Source organism: Dryobates pubescens, chromosome 21, assembly GCF_014839835.1.
Source record: "Dryobates pubescens isolate bDryPub1 chromosome 21, bDryPub1.pri, whole genome shotgun sequence".
Lineage (NCBI taxonomy): Eukaryota > Metazoa > Chordata > Aves > Piciformes > Picidae > Dryobates > Dryobates pubescens.
The window spans coordinates 5,735,749-5,760,143 of record NC_071632.1 but is presented as its reverse complement, the minus strand read 5'-3'; the positions used below and the strand labels follow the sequence as shown (position 1 = coordinate 5,760,143).

Here is a 24,395-nt window from a genome sequence, read left to right as displayed (position 1 = left end):
TCAGAGAGCCCAGGAACACAGATAGGTCTGTATCTGAGAACAGTGATTTGGAGGTCTTGAGCATTAGAACAAATGAACAGGAAGCTTAAAAAGAGGCAGGTTGGATTTGAAGGGTTGGGGGGAAAATTCTTTTCCTTGGCAAAGCTGAAAAGTGAGGAGACACATCTCAAGAGTCTGTATGTTCTCAGCTGGGGTCAAAGCCCAGGTTTGTTCAGTGTTGGCTTCATCCTGTGCTTTACCATCCTCTTGTTTAACTTGCTGGAGAACTAAGTTGGTTTCCTCCACTTTGGTGAGGGTATAATTTCCCTTTATCTTAGCAGACAGCAAAATCCTGACAGTGATTTGCAGGTGGTTGGATTTTCATGTGAAATGAGAGACTTCCCAGTGATGACAGAAACTGATTTTACCTTGTTAGTGGAGTGTTTGCAAGCAGTCATCAGACTTCAAGGCATACACATATTTAAATCAGTTTCTAAGGCAGATATATGTCACTGCAGGCATGTTTCTGTGCATTTGGAGGGAATCCAAGTGTGGAGGTTTTGCCCTTACAAAATGAGGATGTTTTCTTTTCAACTCAGATGGCTTCTCTTTGAAGGTACAGGGCAAGGCTGGAGGGGAGTGAGAGGAAAGATGATACAGATTACATAAAGCACCTGATCCTGAAAGTGCCTTTGGTTAAACACTTAGAAGGCTTCTCCCTTGTCTGTTGTGTGAAAATTGTTTATTTTGTCTCTTTTGTCCTTTTTGGCTGCTTTGTTTTACCTCTTGTTACCCACCAGGACTTGTCAGACATGGTGCTCACTGCCATTGCTCCAGGTGAAGTCCTTTGTGCCAGACAGGAAGCAGTGTTGGTTCTGACAGTCAGGTTCTGAAGTGCTTGTACAGAAGTTCTCAAAAGTCCTTACTAGGGGTGGGGTGGAATCTTTTCTCCATTATCTATAGAGACTTTTCCTGGTATCCCTCTGCTGTGCAGCCTGAATGTCACTGTGTATATCTGCTCCTTGGTGTATGTCATACTCCAGCTGTGTCCCATGTATGGAGCCCTCTCTGTCTTTTAGGGTGGAAGTTTCTATGCCAGCAGAGCTTCTTCCCCCTCAGGAGAGCTGGTTGCTGACTCTGCTGCCTTCAGAGAAGATACTGGCTTGCATGTCCATCTCAGCAGCTAAAATGTTTTTGATAGATCTGTGTAGCTTGTACCTATTCACATTAGGAGAATGACAGAAGAAATATCTGATGGATTTTTTCACCTGTAACAAAGCAAGCAGCGAGTGATCAGCATGGCGAAGGCGGTTTCTGCAAAGGCCAGTCTGCAGTTACTGCATTCTCATGCTAGACAGTGACTCAGTCCTTTCTGAGACAGCATCTTCATTATTATTAATGTCCTTGTGATAATGATTCTGTTTGTGATTAATAACACTATGATCACATTAGTATTACTGTCCATGTGTTGTGTTTGCTGTAGTTTGAGGGATATGCAGCAGCTGGCACATTTTAAGCTCTCTCCTGATTTCAAGTGGCTTCCACTCAAACCACCTCTTGCCTTCCCTCTTCTTTCATCAAGCTCTGCACAGGGAAATCCCTGTAAGATATCCCCCTAGTAAGATACTAGCTGTCAGCTTAAATATTTTGTTCTGCTAATGGCATCCTTAAATGACAGGCCATCTGGCCTGGCCACAGGAGCTATCAGGTTAAAATGCTGAGATGGGAGTTGAGGGGCAGACAGAAAGAGGGATGCCTCCAAGACATGTAAAGTATCATTTATAGGCCTTTTGTGGAATCTAACCATAAATCCAACCCTGTGAACAGGCAATAAACCAGCAAGAGAAGTCCTGCTCAGGACATACTCATCTATGGTGTGTGATGTTTCTGCAGAGGCTGATACATTAGTTCCCTTGGATTGGGTATCTCTGCATAGCTAGAACCCTCATACCTGAGCAGTGCACCTTCACATACTGCCTGTGCTTGATTCCTTGTTCAGAAATGGGATTTTTCTTTCTGTGTCCCTGAGGGACAGAACTAGTTAGGTATTTGCAGATCTTTACTAACAGAGTAGCTGTGAAGCAGAGTAGCAGTGAAGGGAGTCAGCTGGCCAGTATTCCCCAGGCTGTGATCTGTATGGCACACACTTAACCTCTTTAATTCAAAGGATGCTACTATGGAGCAGAGAAAAATATCCAAGATTAAAAGTGTTAGACTGTCAAAATGCCCAGGGACTCTACAGGCATCCACCTGAAAGAGTGCTCTCAGAATCGATCAGAAATTCAGTCCAGGAACTACATTTGTAGGAGCTGGGACTGACAGCTGAGGGGAACGGTGTCATTTAGTCTGGAGAAAAGGAGACTCAAGGGAGACCTTAACATTCTCCACAGCTACCTGAAAGGAGGTCCTAACGAGGTGGGTGTCACACTCTTCTCCCAATTAACAGTGGTACGACAAGAGGAAATGGTCTCAAGTTGTGCCAGGGGAGAGATAGATTGGACATCAGGAAAAACCTCTTCACCAAAAGGATTGTGAAGCCCTGCAACAGGCTGCCCAGGGCAGTGATAGAGTCACCATCCCTGGAGGTATTTAAAAGATGCACAGACGTGGTGCTTAGTCGCATGGCTTCGTGATGGACTTGGCAGTGCTGGGTTCATGATCCTGATGATCTTAATTCCAGCCCAAACGATTCTATGGTTCAGTGCAGTCCTTCGGTTTCCATGGATGGGTAAGAGACAGACAGCAGGGCTTAGCGTTAGAAATACCCATAGCTCCCACGATACCGGCACCACCTATCATTGCAAGTCCCAGCAACAACGCGTTGCAACGCAGGGCGCTCTGCAGATGAAGCGCTGAAGGCTGCTAGGCCTGTACCGCACCGATCGCCACCCAGCCTCGCCGCAGCCTGGTACGCCTGCCCGTCTGCCCCGGCGCAGGTTCTGCCGTGCGGCTGCTCGCCCCGGCATATCCCGCAATCCTCGATGACGGAAGGCGCCCCGAAACCTCAGCTGCCAAGGGAGCTGCAGCTCTACCGGTAGCTGTCGCCCACCCTGCCGGAAGGAGCTGAGCTGGGCCGGGCTGCGGCTTGACCCGGCTCCCCCGCTCCCATTGGCCGGCTCGCCGCTATGCCCTCTCTGTATTGGTCCGCCTGGCCGTGTGGCGGTTGGCTGAGCTGCCGTCTCCCCTACCTGTCACTGGTTGGTGCGAGGCCGGAGCAGCCCGCGGCGCGGTGGGGCGATCGGGCGATGCTGTGACGTGGGCGCTGCGGGCGCTGCCATTGGCGGCAGCGGCGTGACGGGCGATGTGGCGCGTGCTGAGCCGGGCCGTTAGTGCGGGCTGTCGTGAAGCCGCCGGCCCTCAGGGGCGTCGCTGTCGTGTGTGGGGCTGTCACCAGCCGCTCGCTTCTGCCGCCCGACAGTGTGAGCGGAAGGTCTGGGCCGAGAGGTGAGGAAGGGCTGAGGGCTGGCGAGAGCGGGGAGCAGCTGCTGCAGCAGCCAGCGGAAGGGAAGGGATCTGCGGAGGGAGAGGGCGGCGGACGGGGGCAGCGAAGACAGGGTTTGAGGAGTGTTTGGGGAGCGCCTTGGGCAGCGTGTCCTTGCCGGGGAACCCTCGTGATTTAGTTCTTGGTGACGGGAGGAAAAACCACTGGTGCACACGGTGTCTGTCATGGTGAAGGTGACCCGGCGGCAGTGTGCAGGGCACGCACACTGGGGCAGGGCAAGGTGATGTTCGGAACTGCATTTCAGACACTACTAGCCTACCAAAATCGTACAGTTGGCACAGCTGGCCTGCAGCACCTGCTGCGTGGGCTGTCAATAATAAAACGCTCTGCTGAGCATCTACACATTAGATAGCAGCGCTTGGCGTTGCGGGGAGGAAGCTTCAGAAATTGAAAAGCATGTAAAAGCCCCAAAACAGGATTGGGGCACCACTTACACTGTGCTGGAAAACTGACCCATTTGGTTATTTCTCAGACACTGCCCATGTATTGGGTCTGGCTGAGATGAGTTAGTTCTCCCCATAGCATAGAATCATCTAATTGTCAGGGTTGGGAGGGACCTCAAGGGCTACCCAGTTCCAACCCTCCTGCCATGGGCACCTCACACTAGATCAGGCTGCTCAGAACCACATCCAGCCTGGCCTTAAAAACCTCCAGGGATGAGGCTTCTACCATCTCCCTGGGCAACCTGTTCCAGTGTCTCACCGCCCTCGTGGTGAAGAATTTGTTCCTAACATCCAATCTGAATCTACCCGCTTGTAGTTTTGCTCCATTTCTCCTGGCATGTTTCATAGTGCTGTTTGTAGTGCCCGGAACCGTATCGGTTTTATTTTCACCAGATGACTCTCCACTGTGTTTTCAGGAGAACATTTGCTACCATCACGATGCCTGAAGTAAACACAGATCACCTGGATGAACAGCAGGTGCAGCTCTTGGCAGAGATGTGCATCCTCATTGATGAAAATGATAAAAGGATTGGAGCAGATACCAAGAAAAACTGTCACCTGAATGAAAACATTGATAAAGGTACAGCTTGCTTGCCTCCTAGTTTAACCATTAAGTTGATTGAGGCTTTAATTTAATCATGGCTACATGTTTGAAATTACTTCCTGACATTTCATGCCATTTTTTAGGAGTTTTTGAGTCCTCTCTTTTTCATAGTAAATTTCTGGATACTGAGCCTTCCTTGGAAGCTTGCTCAGTTATGCACCTTTAGTTGACTAGAACTTCTCTGTTGCATTGTTGTTATTGGCACTTTCCTAATGGCATAATGTTTTGTCTCGTTGACATGCATCAGCTTGAATAATATGACAGAAACCCAAATAATAACTCTTGGGTTTTTTATCAAATCCTTGGGTTTTAATGTGTATGAATTTTAAATGTAAGTGATCTGAAAAATGAGAGCATTCTAAGTCCTTAAACTCTGTCTTCATATGTTTTTTTTCCCCTCCTCCTAAATAGCCTTCTGTTTCTTTTGTTTTCAGGTCTACTGCACCGAGCTTTCAGCGTGTTCCTGTTTAATACAGAGAACAAATTGTTGCTGCAGCAGAGGTCAAATGCAAAAATTACCTTTCCAGGTCAGTACTGAAATGCATTGTATCTATAAAAATGTTTCTTTAAATCAATGTTTTCAAACACTGCAGTCTTTTTTTTTTTTTGCAGTGTAACTCATTCTGAGATTTTTAGGATGTACTTTCTTGGAGGAGACACTTTGAAGAGTTTGAGCTGTGCATGTGGATGAAGTAGGATAATGGCACCAGTGGTTTGTTGCCAGCCATCATCCTGGGAAATGAGCTTTCCTGACGTGTTTCATCCTGTTCATGCAAGTGCAGTGTGTGCTGTTCACCTCCTCTGCTGCAAGATGTATTTGCAGGAGTTGAAACAGGCACTGTGGTAGCTGGATAGTGTCTGGGTTCCACTAGTAAAGACATGCAGCTGATGTGTAGCAGAGCCCTGCTGCTCGACAGCTGTGCTGTGTTTCAGCCAGCTCTGCAGACCTTTGTCTGTGGCTGTGTCAACTTCCTTAACTATGGAAGAAATGAGGCTGTGGGCAGATTCTGTAGTGCATGAGTTTTGAAGACTGTTGAACTACTGCTATCGAATGCAGAGGGAGAGGCATAAAAATAAGTGGAATGAAAGAAACATGGCTTACATCAGACATGTGGGAGGAAGCATAAATCTGTTTCAGAATTCCAGGTGGAAAACAACTTCAGCTCTTCCTAATCCTCTTTAACTTGGGCAGGAAAGACCTTTTCTTCCTTCCAAGGGAATCTTCAGGCTTTGGGGTCTGTTGTTTGTTTTTTCCCTTGACCACTACCTAACAAAGTGCTCAAGTGTAGTTTGTGGGTAATCTGACTCTGGTTTAAATGCTTTTGAGCTAGACTCTTGCAGATAGAAGTTGGTCAAACAGAGTTATTCTACATTACTGATAAGTGATTTGCAATACACATGAAGCAGAGTGTATAGAGGGTCTGTTATTTAAACACAAGCACAAACTGTTTGTCTACTTCTTGTCAACTGGTCTTGAAGCTCTGGAGGCTTTTTAATACTCTGTTGCATATAAACTGCCCCAAATAATTTTAATTGGTTCTTAATTGGTGCTTTCCAAACTGCCTCTCTAAGTAGATGCTCTCTTGGGCATGAGCATGCATGGGTTTGTGTGTTGAAACACTGATGTGCCAAGCAGTACTTGGCACAGGCAAATCTTGGTGCAAAATATGGACAGAAAAATAATGGTGAAATTATCCTTCCTCTCTTCTCTACGAGAGAGAAACAAGGCTGTGAAGTGTTGAGTAACTGTCCTCTGTCTCTGGGTTGATTTCTAGGGCTGTGGGGTTTTTGGTTTGTCTTTTTTTTTTCCTTACATGTCAAAAATGTACTGATACAAACTTCTTCCAGATTGTTTTACCAACACTTGTTGCAGTCATCCTCTAAGCCATCCACTAGAACTGGAAGAAAACAATGCCATGGGCGTTCGGAGAGCAGCGCAGAGACGACTGAAAGCAGAGTTAGGAATTCCTCTGGAGCAGGTAAAGGAAAAAGGGAGAGAGGAATTCTTGCCCCTGTTAGCCCGTTTATAGACTGACAGTGTCTGGCAAGCAGGGTCTGGATGAAATCTGAAGAGCTGTAGGGAACTTAGTGAATTTGAGACTACTTCATCTAGATTGCAGAGCCTCAGAAGCTGATGGAGCTGAGTGGTGTTTTAGAATAGTGCACTGCCCAAGAATAAGTCACTGTAATGAAGGGTTACTGCTTCAGGGCTGCCTAGGGCTGCTTGGGCTGTCCTACTTGCCCAGGCTGCTGTCTTTCCTCCAGGCTGCAGGCAGGGCACTGTATGCTGTCTGTAGGACTGGTGGTCCTGGAGGGCATCACTGAGCTTCTGGCACCATCCATCTACAAGTCCCTCTGCAGTCCCAAGTTTTGTGTAGGGTTGGCTGGGCGCACAGTTTTGCTGCCAGAGCTTCTAGTGGCAGTTTGGGAGAGCACAGGAAAGCTGCCTGAAGGAAGCTCACAGCCAAAATCTCTTTCTGCACTTTTTAACTAATGACATTTGTGTCATCTAGGAGAGGCTTAGGTTGTCCCTGAAATTAATTACCTGGTCTGCAGCTTGCACAGATGCCTGGTAAATGAGGGTTTCTTGTCTGTCAGCACCAGTTCTGGCCTTGGTTCTAAGCAGCTGTCAGGTCTTCTCCTTGGCAGGTAAGGGCTGTATTGATCAGCTGCAATGAGTGTGCTTCAAGGTCTAGGAAAGATCCTTTAAAGCTTCCTGTGGAGAAGAAATCACTCAGTGTGAGCCTAACTAGAGAAACTCCGTGCAGCTGCTGTCAGCAGACTGCAAGCTGTTTATTGTTCCTAGTAATTGCCTGTGAGGCACTAGTGCAGGTGTACTCTGGGGGAATGTTCTCAAGGAAGAGGCTGAGAGCTGGCAATTCTGCTGTGGTGCCCAGTAGGGCAGTTGTGCTGACAAGTGTTTTGGTTGTAGGTACCTCCAGAAGACATCTCCTATTTGACACGAATTCACTACAAGGCCAAGTCTGATGGGATCTGGGGTGAACACGAGATAGACTACATCTTATTTGTACAGAAGGATGTGACACTGAAGCCTGACCCCAACGAGATCCAGAGCTACTGCTACGTGACACAGAAGGAACTGAAGCAGCTCTTGGACAAAGCCTCCAAGAATGAAGTGAAGATTACCCCATGGTTTAAGCTAATTGCAGAGACCTTTCTTTTTAAGTGGTGGGATAACTTGGCTAACCTGAACAAATTTGTTGACCATGAGAAAATACACCGGCTGTAAACGGCTGGGGCCAGGGCTGGCGCTGCTGTGCTGTCTCACTAACTCTATGGTAACTGGTGACTCAAGGCACAAAACTGGTCCTCCTGGAGCATGTTTAACAACTTTGTACAGAGATGATTGTGGCTGATGGTTTTCTTTTCTCTCTTCACCTCCTCTTCCCCTCAGCCCTGTTCCTGTTGGCCAAGTTAAGCTGAATCTCATGTAAAATGGGTAACAGTAACATAAGAAACCCCATGGTTCCCCTTCTCCATTACATGGTGTGATACAGAAGATGTCATCCCATGTATGCCCAGTTTGCTGTTCCTTCCTTGCCTAACTAGAGCTGCTGGGGAACCTCCTGCCCAGCTCATCTGACTGTGCTGCTCGCAGCTGTACGTGACTGCACCTTCTGAAAGTGGTGACATGGATTTGAGTGCTGCATGGATGCCAAGGCTAGATGTCTGAAGAGAAAACCCAATCAATTATTTTAATCAGGATGATTTTAATTGCAGAAAGCAAATCTCTTCTGTTGCTGTACCCTATAACCAAACACACAAAAGCTAAGTAATGTGGTTGGTGTGGGCCAAGGCTGGCTTGGAAGTGCTGCAGTGTTGCAGCTTTAGATGGTAAACGCTGCAGGGGTTGTTTGGGTTATTGCCCCATCACCTGGTTAGTTTGTGACCAAGTACTGCCCATCTCTGCATGGGAAGTGATGGTTAATGATACCAAATGCCAGTAGTACCTCAGACACGGGCAGTAGCCTGGCTCTAACGGTTCTGCTCTAGCTGCTGGAAAACACGGGCAGCTCCATCCAAGCTTGTTTTCCTGCAACATCCACTGTAACAGTCCTTCCAAAATCCTGGACAACTCAAACCCCTTGAACTCCAAGATTGAAGGCTCACAATTTATGGGCTTATATCAGCTGTTAATTTCAGATAATCAGAAGTGCCAGAGTGCAAGAGCTAATCCTTTTTGATCCTGCAGTCAGTTGCTTGTAGCAAGCCAGAGGGAAGGCTTTTCTGAAACAAGTAATATGTGAAGGGTCTCGATTTGGATTAAAGACTTTATTGGTTTTATTCCCTGCCCCCCAAAGCTTGTCTTCTGTTAGCAGATTACTCACCTTAAGATTTATTACCTTCTACCAGAGGTGTCTTGATGAAATAGGATGCTTTTCCTGCCACTGCTCCTTGTGTGTAATCCCTGGGTTTAACTACTCGTTCTGCTTTGAAAGTTAACTAGTTTCTCCAGTGGTTAGCATGCTTCTCATCCCAGTGTTGAGGGGCAGCACTGAAGCTCCTGTGTGCCAGCAGCTCTGGTGCTTCAACACTTCAGGCTTTTAGAGCCAAGTTTGTTGTATGTAGACCTGAAGCAACAGTGGGTGAATGAATTGTGATGCAGTGTAACAGTTCTCCTCAGTTCAACACAAGCCACCATCTATTAGAGTACTTGGCAAATACCTGGAATACTTTTTAAATAAAGGATTACCTTAATAAGACCATGATTAAAATACCTAACCTAAAAGCTGGGACTTGCTTTCTTTCCAGACTTTGAGCCATGTGGAGAACCATCTGACATCACTGCACTATAAGCACCACCAGGGTTACTGAAGGCATTACTGGAGCAGGCAGTCATTTTAGCAGGGGGCTGGGTTTGTAGGGCAGCTGCCTGGGAGGAGGAGCTGACACAGCAGATCCTGGTGTCAAATGCTATGCCTAAGGGAGCTGAAAGCAAAGTTTAGCTAAACAGTTTCAAAGCCTTTCCAAGTTCTGATATTGAAGAGGTTTTGTCACTGAACTTTGTTGTGTTCCTGTCAGGTTTTTAACAGGAATTTATTCCACAGAGCACATGAGGGGAACAAGGATTTACACAGTGCTCCAACATGTTAAAGCTGGTATCTGAACACTTCTGGAACGCACTCTGCTGTTGTATTAAAAACTTTTAAAGTAATAGGTTAAGGATTCTTCCCCCATCTTGGGCCTTTTGGTTGTTTTCAATCCACTTTCCATTGGATTCAGGTTTATGATTCCAAACTGCAGATGAAGTGTAGTGTTTGGGCAGCGCATTTATAATGCATCATTTTACTAACCTCTAGGCAAGCTCTTGACCAACTATAGGGATGAAAAGCCACTCTTTCACCTTTGGCAATATATTTTGCATTGACTAGAGAATTTTTGTGTATCAGCTTCTGAAAATGTCTTCCCAAGCAGGGGATGACAGTAGAATAACTGCCATGCACTCCGGACAAAATTTCAGTCGGATCCTCATTTTCTGCATCTGGAAGAATAACCTGGAATACTGAAAGTTTTAAGCTGCAGCCTTCTCTGCCTATGCTGCTTTGGGTCAGTACCAAAGCTGCAATCCTTCCTGCTGCTTCAGTCAGCACCATTTAGCTGATTCAAGCAGCAGCATTTCTCCCTCTCATTCCAGACTAGCTCAGTGCATGTGCACTGTGTGCAGTATGTGTCAGGCTCCTGTTACTTCCCCACCAATCTTGAACTCCACCTGCAACATGAACTCATCCCTCACTGTACATCAGAGCTAATTTGAACACAGCACCCCAAGCCTCACTGCTGCAGGACTTTACAAAGCTGTGTCTCAAATTCTGAGAATAGCTTCATTACAAACACTTCACATTTCTACGTATAACTTTTAGTCTAGCTTTATGCAGCACTTCAAATGCTTTACTTCTACAGGAAAGCCAGGAGTAAGAAAATGGAACAAAGCATTTTTATCTATTTGGCAATGGTTTCTACCTCTGGTACAAACCTGTTGTGATATTACAGCTGCAAAATGAGGAGTCAGCACTTTCCCCCTCTGAGCTATAAGTATCTTCAGCACTAACACAAACCACACACTTTTTAAGCACCATTACTAAAAAGGAAGACAGGCCCAGAAATTAGTTCAATAAACTCAATTTTAATCAGTTTTAATCCAGAGGACTGGTTATCTTCTCTGTGTTTTACCAGATTTTCTCTTTCCAGCCAGCAGATGTTTTGGCTTCAAGTCAAATATGTGTCTGTCTGCCTCTCCTTTCCTGCCTAGGCGATTCATTTTCTTCTGAGCTTTCTTTGCCATAGTCTTGACCTTCTTCACCATCTATTTAAAAAGAGACATGCAGAGTGAGTTCCTCATGTAACACAGCTAACTAGCTTTACCTTTCACAAAACCCAGTAAGCTAGATGATTTTAACAAGGACACTGATACCCAACATCTGCCACCACATGCAACTCCAGAACAGCATTACTGCAAGTCACTCTAATCCCCCTTAGCAAAACTCTTCTCTTTCCAGAAAGCTTAAAATCTGCTGGCACTGCCCCTGAATTCTTGTCTCACTGAAGGTAGAACTCCACAGGTTGTAGAACTTTCCCTTCATACTTGTTCTTAAAAGACAACAATGCAAAATGTTCTCAGTCTGCATTATTATGTCCCATTGGTAAGAATGAACTAGGCAACTGAAGTACAGAGTTCAGATGAACTGAAGATGGAGCTGCAGAGAGAAGAAAGATGAACGCTGGACAAACACAACCAGCCTAGTATGAAGTCTCCCAGAAGCTAATTTAAGCATGACCACGATGGTTCAGTTGCTACAGAGGTAAATAGCTTTAACAAACCTTCTCATCACGAAGACCCGAAACGTCCCGCGGTGTGCGAGAGCAGCTGCGGCTGCGCGCCACAGACTGGGGAGTTTCGGACTCGTCTCGTTTCCGTTTCCTGGTAGTGCTGCGGGACCTTCTCATGTAATGTGCCTGAAATGCAGAACAGCACCTTGACCATTAGCCCAGAAACCAGCAGCTCAAATGTGCTCCACTTCCAATCAGACTAAGAATGAAACCGAGGTGGGCTGCTGTGACACCAGACTGACTACTCCTCAGTGACACCAAGCCCTTGTCAGCCAGCTGTCGCTGCCTTCCCATCCCACAGCAACCTGCATATTTCAGTTGGCGTCAGCAGATTGTTCTCACAACTATCAAGTCCAGCTTCCTGCTTTTTCTGAGCAGGTTCCTAAGCAATGGCAAATAAATGGATAATAATACTGTGGCACTTTTGCAACAGCAAAAAGGCAGTGAAGAAACCTACTCTGACCAGTGTCCTGTTTACAGGATGTCAGACATGGAAACACCATCCCACAGCACAGCAATTCCATTACTCCTGAGAGCACTGAAATCAACATGGCATCTCAGCTCTGCTGTGGATGGGTAGTGTTGACATTCCTTGTTTCCCAACACCTTGTTTAGTTCAAGAACTTAAGGTCTGAAGGCCTAGGCAGCCAGAATACTGCTGCATTTGCTGGACAAAATGATTTTAATTTCTGATCAAGTGTCTCTCAAAGGCAAATCCCTGTTTGACATACTTTAGCTGCCTTATGTCTCAAGGTGCCAGCTGCCCTCAAAGCGGTGCACAAGATGTTAGTTTCCATTTGCAGCCTACTCAATGTTTTGAACACCCAGTACCAACTGCCTCACCGGGGTTTTCTGTCTTCTCCCTCAGAGACCCTTCCTCTCTCTTGTGCCAGCTGTAACACACATTGCCAGTCTGCTCTGAGACCTTGATCTCCTTTAGATAAACCTTGTGTTCAATTAGCAAAAACTTACATCGTCTTTATTAGTCATGTCGAGTCCAAGATCAGTCATTTCTTTCTCTAGCACCTTCCTCTGGACCTGTAAAAACACAGTTACTAAGAAAACATTTCCCTCAAAAAAGCATAGCTCCATCTTTATTTTCTGTCTTAGGCTGCCACAGTCCCATCACAGTCACCATGTGTTTATTCCTTTGGCACACCCCACAAGCTGACAATCGAAGCCACAACTTCACATTTCATTTGTTGCACCTCAATTCTCTTCACCCATAAATCCTTCTTCACAGGATTGCAAGGTCCCAGTATTCCTTAAAAGCCTTCTCCATAGGTTCCCTTTCTGGGGGGCAGTAACAGGGAGGTATTTTGGTTTCCTTACCTCTCCCACAAGGCACCACCCCTCTGGGGAAGGTAAGAAATCCTGGGTACAAAATCAGCGACATTCCTTTTCCTAAAATGTCTGCTTATCAGTTTCCTACACTGCAATCATCCTGGACTACTGGTCACAAGAGAAATGGCTACCACCCCTCCACAAGCACAGTAGTGACCAGAACTCCTAGGAGGTCAGAAGAAAGCAAGCAGCAAGGGAGAGGGCCATACAGAAGTGATGGGTTCCATACAGAAGTGATGGGTTCCACTAATCAATGTTGCTATGTTTCTGTGAAGCTATCAGCAAGACTTTGTTGCAGTGTTCTGTACTTGCCTTTTTGGCTGTTCTAGGCATCCTTGGGCCGTGAATATCCTTTTCCTTGGACTGCAGGATTATTAGCTTCTTCTTTTCTCGGATCTTTTGCGCCAACTGTCGGATTTCCGTCATTTCTTCATCTTCACTTTCTGGTTCACTGTCGTATTCTCCAGCAGCCTCCCTCAGCTCTTCCTCTTTCTCTAATTCTTCCAGTTTCTTAGATTTTGAAGAAATGAAATGAGAATCAAGGTGATCATTAAAGCCTTGACTTGCAGTCCTCAACATTTTACTTTTGCATGGTCCAAGGCCATGACAGAATGCAGACCCTCCACAGAAGAACAGTATTACTTGATCATGACTCCTCCAGCCACACTTAATGTAGTTGGTGGAGCAGATTACTGTGAACCTATGGGGCAGACTACTATGCAGACTTACTTTGTCACATTATAGTTTTTGTAACTGCCCCAAAGCTCCCCACTGCAGGAATGCAGATGTACTGTACTGTGCTGGCTGTGCTGATTCTGGAAGCACAGGCTGAAAAATTCTTCTGTTTCTGCATCAGCAAAACATCAGCAATTCAGCCAAACCCAGCTGCATAACCAGCAGGCTGTGTAATCTGCACTCATTACCTCTCTTTAACAATCAGTACAAAATAAGAGCAGTACTTTTTATATTGTTAATTGAGAATCCAGTCCATTTCCTGTATCATCACACCCCAGGAGACATAAATTTGATGGGAGAATTTCATATTATCAATAACACATAAAGTTCAATGGCTGCATTCCTTCTGGCTGCAGTCAAAGAGTAAAGAAATGTAACTTCTGCAAACCCCCTATTTTAGGATGGGAAAAGTAAGATCACCATTTTTCTAACAAGTTAAAGCCATTTTCCCTTCTTCTGAAATGCTGTCCTTGACCACTCAGAACACAGCATCTACCAGCAAGTGCAGACAATAGAAAGGAACTTGTTCTCCTGACACACACTGGTTCTAATCTACAAATAAAGGCTTAAAGATGCAATAACAGCACAGAAAGAACAATGGGAACTCACTCTCATTATATCCGGATCGATGTAGTCCAGTATGTTATGACCTTCCCATATCTCTGGTATCTTATCGTACTTCTCAGATGAATTCATTAAGTCCCAGTATTCTTAAAAAACACAACACAAGTTGATAAAGAGACAAAAATAACTTCACAGAACGTGCAATGACAGAAAACACTCAGATCCCAATTGTATAAAAACCAGAAGAGCCACATCTGTAAGTGGCAAGAATTAGGTAGCATCTCTGACGTGTTCACAAATACTCCTGATGTCCCTCCTACCACCAAATACTGCTCAAAAATGACACGACCCAGTGGAAACAGAACACATGCAGTCTCTCTCACAGCAATACTTCCTTCACAGAGAGCATCAAGAACTAATGAGTAATGCAGTACAGAATGGAAGATAAAAATGACTCGAGTCATCAGAGCAGTCATTGTACATCTGTGATTCTACCCGTGAGGAAAACTGAGGGACATTATACAAGAAGAAGCAGATCACCAGCTCTGGAATAGAAGACAAGGACAGTACACAAATGGTGGCACTGGAATTTAGTTGAAAGGAGTCAACTTTAGGTATTCTCCCCTAAGACTGAAAAAGCCAAACTTTACTGCTTAAGAGTAATACTGATTCTTATAGAATACTTACTCTGAAGATCCAAAATATAGTCATCTCCCATTTCAAGCTCAAGATCTCTCTCCTGCAAAGACAGGTAGCTTTATGGATCATCTAACTTCAAATTTATGGGCCAGTGTAGCAAATTTGAAATCCAGCTGCTGATTTCCTAATCTAGAGATGCCACTTACCAATTTCCTCTTGGGTGTGTCTACTTCCATGCGCCTCTTACGTGCTACTGCTCCCTCAGGTATAAAAGGCAGCCGCTCCTACATTATGGCAACAACCCACCCCAAGGGAAAAGGCAGAAGTTAGAATCAATTCTTTTTCATAATGCTGTAAGTCACCATTGCTGAGCAATGTATTCCTAAAGCATACAAACCCCCAAGTTGACTCTCAGCCCAGCAAAAGCAGGTACAGATCAAAAATCAGCAAATTTCACCATACTCATCTCTTCACATGTTTAAGATCAGGGAATTTTTACCCTACTCAAGAAGAATTGAGCAACACATGAAAAAAACCAAACATGTAGCCTACCTTGTTATCTCTTTTGGTTGGCATGGCCAAGTGTAGTCTATTCAGCACTTCATTAACTTTATTTCCTTTCATTTTAGTATCAACACGATGGGCCAACAGCCTGTCACAAGCCTGAAAGTGCACATGACAACATGAGGCAAGGAATGAAGCCTTCCCAATTCAAGAAATGACACAGCAGGCTTTAAATCCCAAGTATCTAGCTTCACATCTCACCTCCTCTCTGATCTCTTAGCTCCCTAGCTCTCAAGAAAGCAAAAATTACTTTTCACAGTGAGCTGACACCAATAGAAAGTAACAGAACCCAGGAAATGTTCACCAGTTGGGTTTGTTTTCAGTATGATTTATATAATTTTCCACTTCCACCCAAGGCTATAAAGGACAGTGTGCTTAAAATGTATGATGATAAAGCACAGTTTAACTGAGATTAAATTCTTACAAATGAGGCAAAAACTCTTCCCTTTAATATGAAACCAAGAGTGATAACAGACCTACCTCTGTTTTAACTTGCATTACACCTTCTTCCGTTAGGGTACTTGTCTCTATTACAGAAAATCCTTCTGCTTCAAAACTTTCAAATATTTTCTGAAATAGAAACATTATCCCAAAGAATTAAATTCTGCCCATTTTTTAAAACATTGATGCAGTAAGTCCAGCATCCATGCATGCAACCTGTTACTATTTCATCAACGGGTTTCTGAAAAGCCGACAGACACTTTACAGCTACAGTTCTGCTTAACCTGTTTCTTCTGTTAAAGCAAAGACCTGCTTTCTAAAAGGCACCTATAAAGGACTCATAACAACAAAACCTGAGAAGGAACCAACTGTGAGAGAACATTCCTGAACTGGTAGACACAGAGTAACTAGCCCAGCACTTACACAACCTGTTGCCCAGTAGGACCTTCCACGGCAACTTCTCAGCAACACCTCTCTGGTGCTCTTTCTCCAAACTCTTCCTGAAATGATTACTGAGCAAGGCTACTCAGTTCCACTTCCAACTACAACACCAACTACAAGTTCTCACAGCATCAGAGATTTCCAAAACCATATTAGACAGTACTAAAGAATATATGAGTAAGGTCCTGGAAAGCTACCTTCCATTACGCTATTGGAGGGTTAAAGAAATGATCATGTGAAAGTTTCTGCCCAATACAAATGGCAGCTGTCAATGACACCTGTGCATTGCATTTCTGTAAGTGTCAGAAGATAGAGAGGTGGGAGAAGTCTCACCTGACTCTCTTCAGGAAGTTCTGCAATCCTCTTCACATCACATTTGTTTGCAACAATTATAAGTGGCTAACAGAAAAAAAAAACCACAAAAGAATCCTGATTCAAGTTATCATGTTATAAAAACATGGAGTTCATTAATGAGGTAAACCAAACCTACCTTGTTAGCAAACAAGGGCTTAATATTTCTGAAGAGCTCCACTTGCTCCTCCAGGCTGTGCCCACACTGCTCAGACACATCCATCACATACAGCACAGCAGCACGCAGATGAGCCAGCGCAGTTATAGCCTGCATCTCGATGGTGTTCCTGTCCTCCAAGGGATGATCCAAAATGCCAGGAGTATCTACTACCTAAAATGAACATAACTCAGTCAGGCTTTAGTCCACAATAACTGATAAACTACTGCAGAACGTGTGCCTGATTGCTGGCCAATACCCTCCATTTTAAGATGGCAATATTCCACCCTTTCAGTCATAACTAACACTATAAATTTGGCCAGCTTGCAAACTGCAGAGTGGAATAACGGCACAAGAGTGAGGTCTCAGAACAACCAACTCTCCAAGAATTGAACACTTTGGCACACTTACACAGCAGCTCTCAGACAGAGAGTGTCTCTAGATACAAAAATACAACTCCCTGAGAAATGGCAGACCAGGTTATAACCAGCTAATTCTTTAAAGGAGATGTGAAGTGGTCCCAGCTCTTACCTGCCAACGCAGATACTTATAATCCATGTGTCCCACGAAGAGAGATTTTGTGGTAAAGGCATAAGGCTGAACTTCCACATCTGCTCGTGTAACCTAGGAACAAAATTGATGCACACACTTTTACTGACAGTCTCCTGAAGTTGCAAGCATTGTATCAGAGTAATACACTTGCAGAAATAATACACTACAGAAATAGCTAAAAATGGTTATTCTGGCTTTGCTGCAAGCATTTATCTATCAGAAGGTATGATAATGGATATGTGCTGTTTTGGGAAAGAATGACTTTTGAGACTGAAATCTATTGTAATTCTCCACTTATCCATTCAGAATTTCATAAAACCTCTGTTCACACATTTTAATTTGATACTGCTCACTTCAGGCAGTGCCATAATGATACCACATTGGTTAAATGTTACCTTGTTTTAAATTCAGTGGTATCTCGGTATTATTTTGGGGGAAAAAAACCACAACCAAACCAAAACCCACACACACCCACATGAAAAAAAAAACAACAAAAAAGCCAACCCAACAGAATATTCAAACAAAAAGCCAACAAACAAAACCCCAACCCAAAAGCCCAAACATGTCCATACCTTATTTATAAAGCTGGATTTTCCAACATTTGGGTAGCCACACAGCAGAAGAGTTCGTGTGTTGGGGTCGATGGTTGGCAAACGAGACAAATGTTGTCGCACTGAAATGTTAAGAAGATTAACTATATATAAAGGCATGGCTGTCACTTTTAACCTATGAAAAATGTTTTATAGCTGTAAACACCACAAAATTTGAAGAATTCTCAAAGAGAAAGCTACTTAGTTAAAAATACATTCTAAGTACTTGGGCATTTTGAAACTATTTCTGTCTCCTGTTCCACGTAAACAGAAGGAAAATCTTTTCCACTGTGAGGGTGACAAAGTCCTGGAGCAGGCTGCCCAGAGAGGTTGTGGAGTCTCCTTCTCTGGAGACTTTCCAAACCTGCCTGGTCAAGCTCCTCTGTGACCTGCCCTAGGTGATCCTGGTCTGGCAGCGGGGCTGGGCTGGACAATCTCTGGAGTTCCTTTCCAACCCCTAACATTATGCGAGTCTGTGCCTCCATTCTGTACTAAATACATTCTTCTGTTACTAGGTGTAAGAACAGATGGCAGAGCCAATTCACACGCCTTATTTTAGTCTATTTCCAACACAAACCTTGCTCCAGATACTCCAGGCTTTGTTTCTGCCGTTTGATGATGGTGCACATGCGTCCCAGGGCGGCGCGCTTCAGCTGCTTGCAGCGGTAGAGGGAGTCGCCGTACTTCATCAGCCGCACGTAGTCTTTAGCGACGCTGTGAGGCAGGAAATGGGAAATTAGCCAGCAAGTAACCAGGCTCGTACACAAGTGAAGAAATTAAATGCCCCTTACTTGTCAATCAGATTCTTGGCAATATTAATCTGTCCCAAAGCCAGCTTATAGTGATCTTTGTCATAGAGAACGTTCATCAAATCCGCATAAAAAGGGTGAATATCCTAAAACAAAAGCATGAAAGCAAATTAAGCCTCACATTTTCCTTGGTTAAAATTACTACTTCTTGGCAACTATGTAAGTTCATTAGTATTTTATGTAAAAAAATAATCTGTTTGGTCAATAAAGGCATAAATATTATTAGCTTTGAATTTCTTCTGCAAACACATCTTGGACTCATTCACATGGAGTTTCCGTTTCATCTTCTGGTTTGTAAAACACTGCTAATAACTCTGAAATGCTCTTTATAAACAAAACAACAAACTGCAAGCAGCCTGCAGAACTAGCTTCTAAAAGCAAATTCACACTACACCCCTAGCACAACACCAACACAAACTCTTCTGAGTGCCAGATTAGAATAGAATAGAATACAATAGAATAGAATAGACCAGACCAGGTTGGAAGAGACCAGACCAGGTTGGAAGAGACCTTCAAGATCATTGCGTCCAACCCATCAACCAATCCAACCCTCCTAAACAACTGAACTATGGCACTAAGCACCCCATCAAGTCTCCTCCTGAACACCTCCAGTGATGGTGACTCCACCACCTCCCCAGGCAGCCCATTCCAATGGGCAATTAATTAAATTCTGTGTACACTGAATAAGTTTCTTCAACACCCAAATAAATCCTTCAGCTTTCCAAGGAAGCATCATCTTCAGTGCAAACCTCTGAAACAAAGTATTTTAGCTACTCATGTACTTGTTTATCATCACCTAAAGATATCAGTGGGAATTTTGCCATAATACTCAGCAGATACAAAAACATGAACAAAAAAAATTCCAAAATCCAAATGGTTGCAGGTTAACACTTTAAACATGAGTGAAAAACTGCCTATAAAAAAATCCACTGGAGAGATGGATCCAGATGGGAGTTCCCGGGAGCTTAAGACTATATGTGCCCTTTATGGGTCCAGGAACAATGCTTATGTTGTCAATGTAAGTTCTGAAGAACTGAAGATGGGGAGCAATGTGATATACTTGCATGTTTCTTTATACAAATATTGTCTAGGGATGACTGAGCATCAGCACAATTTGCATGCAGGAAGAAATAAGCAGATAGAACATAACTGTCAAAACTCCACACTTTCTTTCTCTTCACTTCTTTGCAGCTTCTGGCAAACACATCTTGGCAGCTAAAACCTTGTAAAACTTATCCTTCAGTAACCATCCATGGACACAGTTTAGGCTTCTTTTCTTAGCAGGCAAGTACTGGTTTGCAGAACAAGTTTGCCTAAAATGCCTCCCAGTAAAATCCACTGGGAATCAATCAAAAACACCTACACAGTGAATCAAAATGAATGAGCAAAGTTCCTTTTTGATCAAAGGATAAAATACTTACATCTAATTTGGGGAAATCTGTTAAGATCTGAGTGAGTCTGTCATGGTAATTCTGCTGAGTGTATTTGACTTTTCGCATGTAAAAGTGTCGAATCCGGTGGATTTGGTAGTGCTTGTGAATGACAGTTGGGGTCTTCCGCTGAGTCTTTGACAATGTCAGATCTATGAAGTCCTGCAGTCAAGGAAACACGACTAATTAGGCAAACTGTCAAGTAAAGCCGTGAATTTCTTTCTGGTGCTGGAGCACGCACGCCACACATGGTTTGTAACCTATGCTTTAGGATACGTTCGTGTCTGCAGACACTAACAAGCAGTTTGCACATCCCCTCTTCGGTTTCATTTCATTTGACTGGGAGCTGGCTTTCTGTCCACATCTGCCCCAGCAGCGGTTCGGTTTGGGGACAGACACCAGGACTCCCATAGCCTGAAGCCCAGGTGTGGGACTGGCCTGGCCGAGGCCGTGCCGAGGAGTGCTGCACAGCAGCTCCCACCCCGCCAGCAGCTCCGCGTACCGCACTTTAACTAACGCTCCTGCCTTAGACCAGGAGCGCAGCCCGTTCTGAAGGAGTGCCCAGAGAGTTGGCTCGGCTTTAGAAAACCGGAGGAACTTTTATGGGAACCACCCCGACAACCCCTGCTCCCCCCATCCCCAAGATCCCTCCTCAGGCTGCAAGTGCCCCTCTCTGTGACAGGAGCCCTGCTCCCCCCATCCCCAAGATCCCTCCTCAGGCTGCAAGTGCCCCTCTCTGTGACAGGAGCCCTGCTCCCCCCATCCCCAAGATCCCTCCTCAGGCTGCAAGTGCCCCTCTCTGTGACAGGAGCCCTGCTCCCCCCATCCCCAAGATCCCTCCTCAGGCTGCAAGTGCCCCTCTCTGTGACAGGAGCCCTGCTCCCCCCATCCCCAAGATCCCTCCTCAGGCTGCAAGTGCCCCTCTCTGTGACAGGAGCCCTGCTCCCCCCATCCCCGAGATCCCTCCTCAGGCTGCAAGTGCCCCTCTCTGTGACAGAAGCCCTGCTCCCCCCATCCCCGAGATCCCTCCTCAGGCTGCAAGTGCCCCTCTCTGTGACAGGAGCCCTGCTCCCCCCATCCCCAAGATCCCTCCTCAGGCTGCAAGTGCCCCTCTCTGTGACAGGAGCCTTGCTCCCCCCCATCCCCAAGATCCCTCCTCAGGCTGCAAGTGCCCCTCTCTGTGACAGAAGCCCTGCTCCCCCCATCCCCGAGATCCCTCCTCAGGCTGCAAGTGCCCCTCTCTGTGACAGGAGCCCTGCTCCCCCCATCCCCAAGATCCCTCCTCAGGCTGCAAGTGCCCCTCTCTGTGACAGGAGCCTTGCTCCCCCCCATCCCCAAGATCCCTCCTCAGGCTGCAAGTGCCCCTCTCTGTGACAGGAGCCTTGCTCCCCCCCATCCCCAAGATCCCTCCTCAGGCTGCAAGTGCCCCTCTCTGTGACAGGAGCCTTGCTCCCCCCCATCCCCAAGATCCCTCTTCAGGCTGCAGTGCCACTCTGTGACAGGACCCGCGCACCCCCAATTCCCCCTTGATATAGGCCGCCGGGCTCAGGCGCACTACCCAGGGCGAGTCCACGAGTCTGCGGGAGGGGCAGGAGGCAAAGGCCGAGGCCACGCCGGCAGCGTGAAACCGGTGGGAACGGACAGTGGTCTCCTGACGGGCGCGGAGGAGCTCGCCCCGAGCTGAGGGGCGCTGAGGGGAGGAGAAGCGGCAGCGAATCTCGTACCTTGGCGGACGGCACCACCGTGATCTTCTTGAAGTTGTAGAGCGCCATGGCGGCCGGTCCAGCACAGCGCGGCCGAGCCCCGCCGCACGCCGCCGGAAGAGGCGGCGGCCTCGGTCCTCTCGCGAGAGCCGCGCGCGTCCGGCCCGCCGGCGCGAGGCGGAGCGCGGCGCGGCCCCGGCGGGGGCTCCCGAGGGTCGTTAGCAGCGCTGAGCTCCCGCGCCTTTGCCTCAGGATGTTCCTGCGGCCCGCCTGGATGTGGCTCTGGGCGGCCTGATCGGGGGGGTTGGAACTGGGCGATCCTTGGGATTCCTTCCAATCCTGACGGTTCTATGTGAGAATATACTCTGCCATGCTAGAATCATCCAAACAATAAACGTTATAGGGAATCGTTAAACAAACAAAAAACAGTGTAGTTTTCTGATGCTTTATACTGGCACTAGTATTAACACTAGTTTTAAGAATAGAATAGACTAGACTAGACTAGACTAGACTAGAATACAATAGAATAGAATACAATAGACCAGGCTGGAAGGGATGTTCAAGATCATCGAGTCCAACCTATCGTCCAACACCACCTAATCAACTAAACCATGGCACCAAGCACCCTATCAAGTCTCCTCCTAACCACCCTATGAGGAGAGGCTGAGGGAGCTGGGATTGTTTAGCCTGGAGAAGAGGAGGCTCAGGGGAGACCTCATTGCTCTCTACAACTACCTGAAGGGAGGTTGTAGCCAGGTGGGGTTGGTCTCTTCTCCCTAGCAACCAGCACCAGAACAAGAGGACACAGTCTCAAGCTGCACCAGGGGAGGTTTAGGCTGGAGGTGAGGAGAAAGTTCTTCACTGAGAGAGTCGTTAGTCATTGGAATGTGCTGCCCAGGGAGGTGGTGGAGTCACCATCCCTGGAGGTGATCAAGAGGGGATTGGATGTGGCACTTGGTGCCATGGTCTAGTCATGAGGTCTGTGATGACAGGTTGGACTTGATGATCTTTGAGGTCTCTTCCAACCTTGGTGATAACTGTGATACCTCCAATAATGGTGACTCCACCACCTCCCTGGGCAGCACGTTCCAATGGCAAATCACTCTCTCTGTGTAGAATCTCTTCCTAACATCCAGTCTGAACCTCCCCTGGTGCAGCTTGAGACTGTGCCCTCTTGTTCTGGTGCTGTTTGCCTGGGAGAAGAGACCAACTGCCTCCTGGCTACAACCTCCTTTCAGGTAGTTGTAGAGAGCAATGAGGTCTCCCCTGAGCCTCGTCTTCTCCAGGCTAAACAACCCCAGCTCCCTTAGCCTCTCTTCATAGGGCTTGTGCTCAAGACCACTTTTCTTCGCTTTGTGGAGACCAGGACTTGATTTAGGAAAGAAACTGAGTTTTCTAGCTGGGTTTAGCAGAGATGTGATTGATCTCTGCTGTTTCTGAGGGAGGTGTCTGACATCATTAAATTCTGCATTAAATTCCCAGAGAACTGACACATCTCAAGGACACAAGTGTGAATCCTTCCAGTCATTTTCACAGTAGCTTATTGAGAAAAGGTTTTCCTTAATGCATTTTTGCTTCTGAACTTGTTCTCATACTGTCAGTGAATTATTATCCCTCTTAATGATAATTCTTGAGGGCTAAGTTTCGAGATAAAGAGATTATGCCCAGGATCAACTTTTTAACCAATGCTATATTACAGTGTGCTACCATTTCTTGACTCCAGTTTTCTTGTACACTCTGTATTTTGTATTATTTCTAAAGCATTAAGATGTGTTGCACAGTTTTAAACCTGCCTAAAGAAACTCTCTGGTGCACAGGCAAGTCATTGGGGATTTTTATACAGGAAATAGATTTGTTACCTAAAGAAGCTTTAGAGGTTAGCTAGATAGGAAAGAGTAGCCTGCCCTGTACTCAGACTGAGTTCCTCAGAAGACCTTCAATGTGGTATTAGCATGATGCAAAGAGCATCATGGTAGGACCCAAGCACATGTATGACCTCAGACCTGGGGGTGTAGGCTTCTCCCCTGTCCATGTCTGCTGGAATTTACCCAGCACATTGTTAGTTCAAAGTAGCCCAAACATCCTCTTGCTGTGACACTCTGATGTAGGAAGTGCTGAAAGGTTGGCCAGCCAGGTCCCACTAACAAGGAGTGGCTGTTTTACTCATAGGGAGGCCACGCTAGTGGTGCAATGTGTGCTTACAGTCCTAAGCACCACTGGCAGCCTGGTCCTCACCCACTGTGGACAACCTGAGCTGTACAATGTGGATCCTGGCAATACACCCTAATGTCTTCCCTCTAAGTGCAGTCTAAGGAAGTTAACAAAGGATTTATTGTTTCCAGGTTAGTAGAAAATTCAACTTGCTCTGCCTCAGCTTCTAATTTCTCTTGTGTGATAAGGCTGAGAGTAGATACTGAAGCTACACTTTGCTAGCTGGGCGCCATGGCTAAGCTCAGCTGTGGTACAAGCTTGTACAGCTGCAGTGACTCATGCTGGTAATGGCAGTGTTTGTCACATCAGCAACCACATCTCTCTGTGCCTCCAAGGAATGTCACCTTGTGAATGCCTCCATAGTAGGCTTCACCTTGCTCCTCTGCAGAGATGATGATTGGGACTGACCTATTAAATGGTCAGGAGGGAAGACTGAGAAAGGGAGGCCATGAGCAACAGGAAGTGAGATTTCTGCCCATCAGCAAAA

At 45.9% G+C, this 24,395-nt stretch overlaps 2 protein-coding genes across 2 annotated transcripts; one reads left to right on the top strand and one right to left on the bottom strand.

The window, feature by feature from the left end:
• The first annotated feature begins 3,248 nt into the window (after positions 1-3,248).
• IDI1 (isopentenyl-diphosphate delta isomerase 1) lies at positions 3,249-8,241 on the top strand. Its single transcript, XM_054171430.1, has 5 exons — positions 3,249-3,423; positions 4,341-4,504; positions 4,963-5,055; positions 6,377-6,507; positions 7,461-8,241. Exons 1-5 carry the CDS (start codon positions 3,281-3,283, stop codon positions 7,776-7,778), a joined length of 849 nt encoding a protein of 282 aa, XP_054027405.1. The 5' UTR covers positions 3,249-3,280; the 3' UTR covers positions 7,779-8,241.
• A 2,398-nt stretch (positions 8,242-10,639) lies between these two features.
• Positions 10,640-21,826, bottom strand: GTPBP4 (GTP binding protein 4). Its single transcript, XM_054171403.1, has 17 exons — positions 21,719-21,826; positions 19,986-20,156; positions 18,547-18,650; positions 18,333-18,469; positions 17,738-17,838; positions 17,145-17,237; positions 16,596-16,787; positions 16,439-16,504; positions 15,704-15,793; positions 15,212-15,322; positions 14,866-14,943; positions 14,708-14,759; positions 14,066-14,166; positions 13,034-13,231; positions 12,350-12,415; positions 11,369-11,503; positions 10,640-10,853 (listed from the first exon to the last, which is right to left on the bottom strand). The coding sequence occupies exons 1-17, from the start codon at positions 21,764-21,766 to the stop codon at positions 10,701-10,703; spliced, it is 1,896 nt and encodes a 631-aa protein (XP_054027378.1). The 5' UTR covers positions 21,767-21,826; the 3' UTR covers positions 10,640-10,700.
• Positions 21,827-24,395: the final 2,569 nt, after the last annotated feature.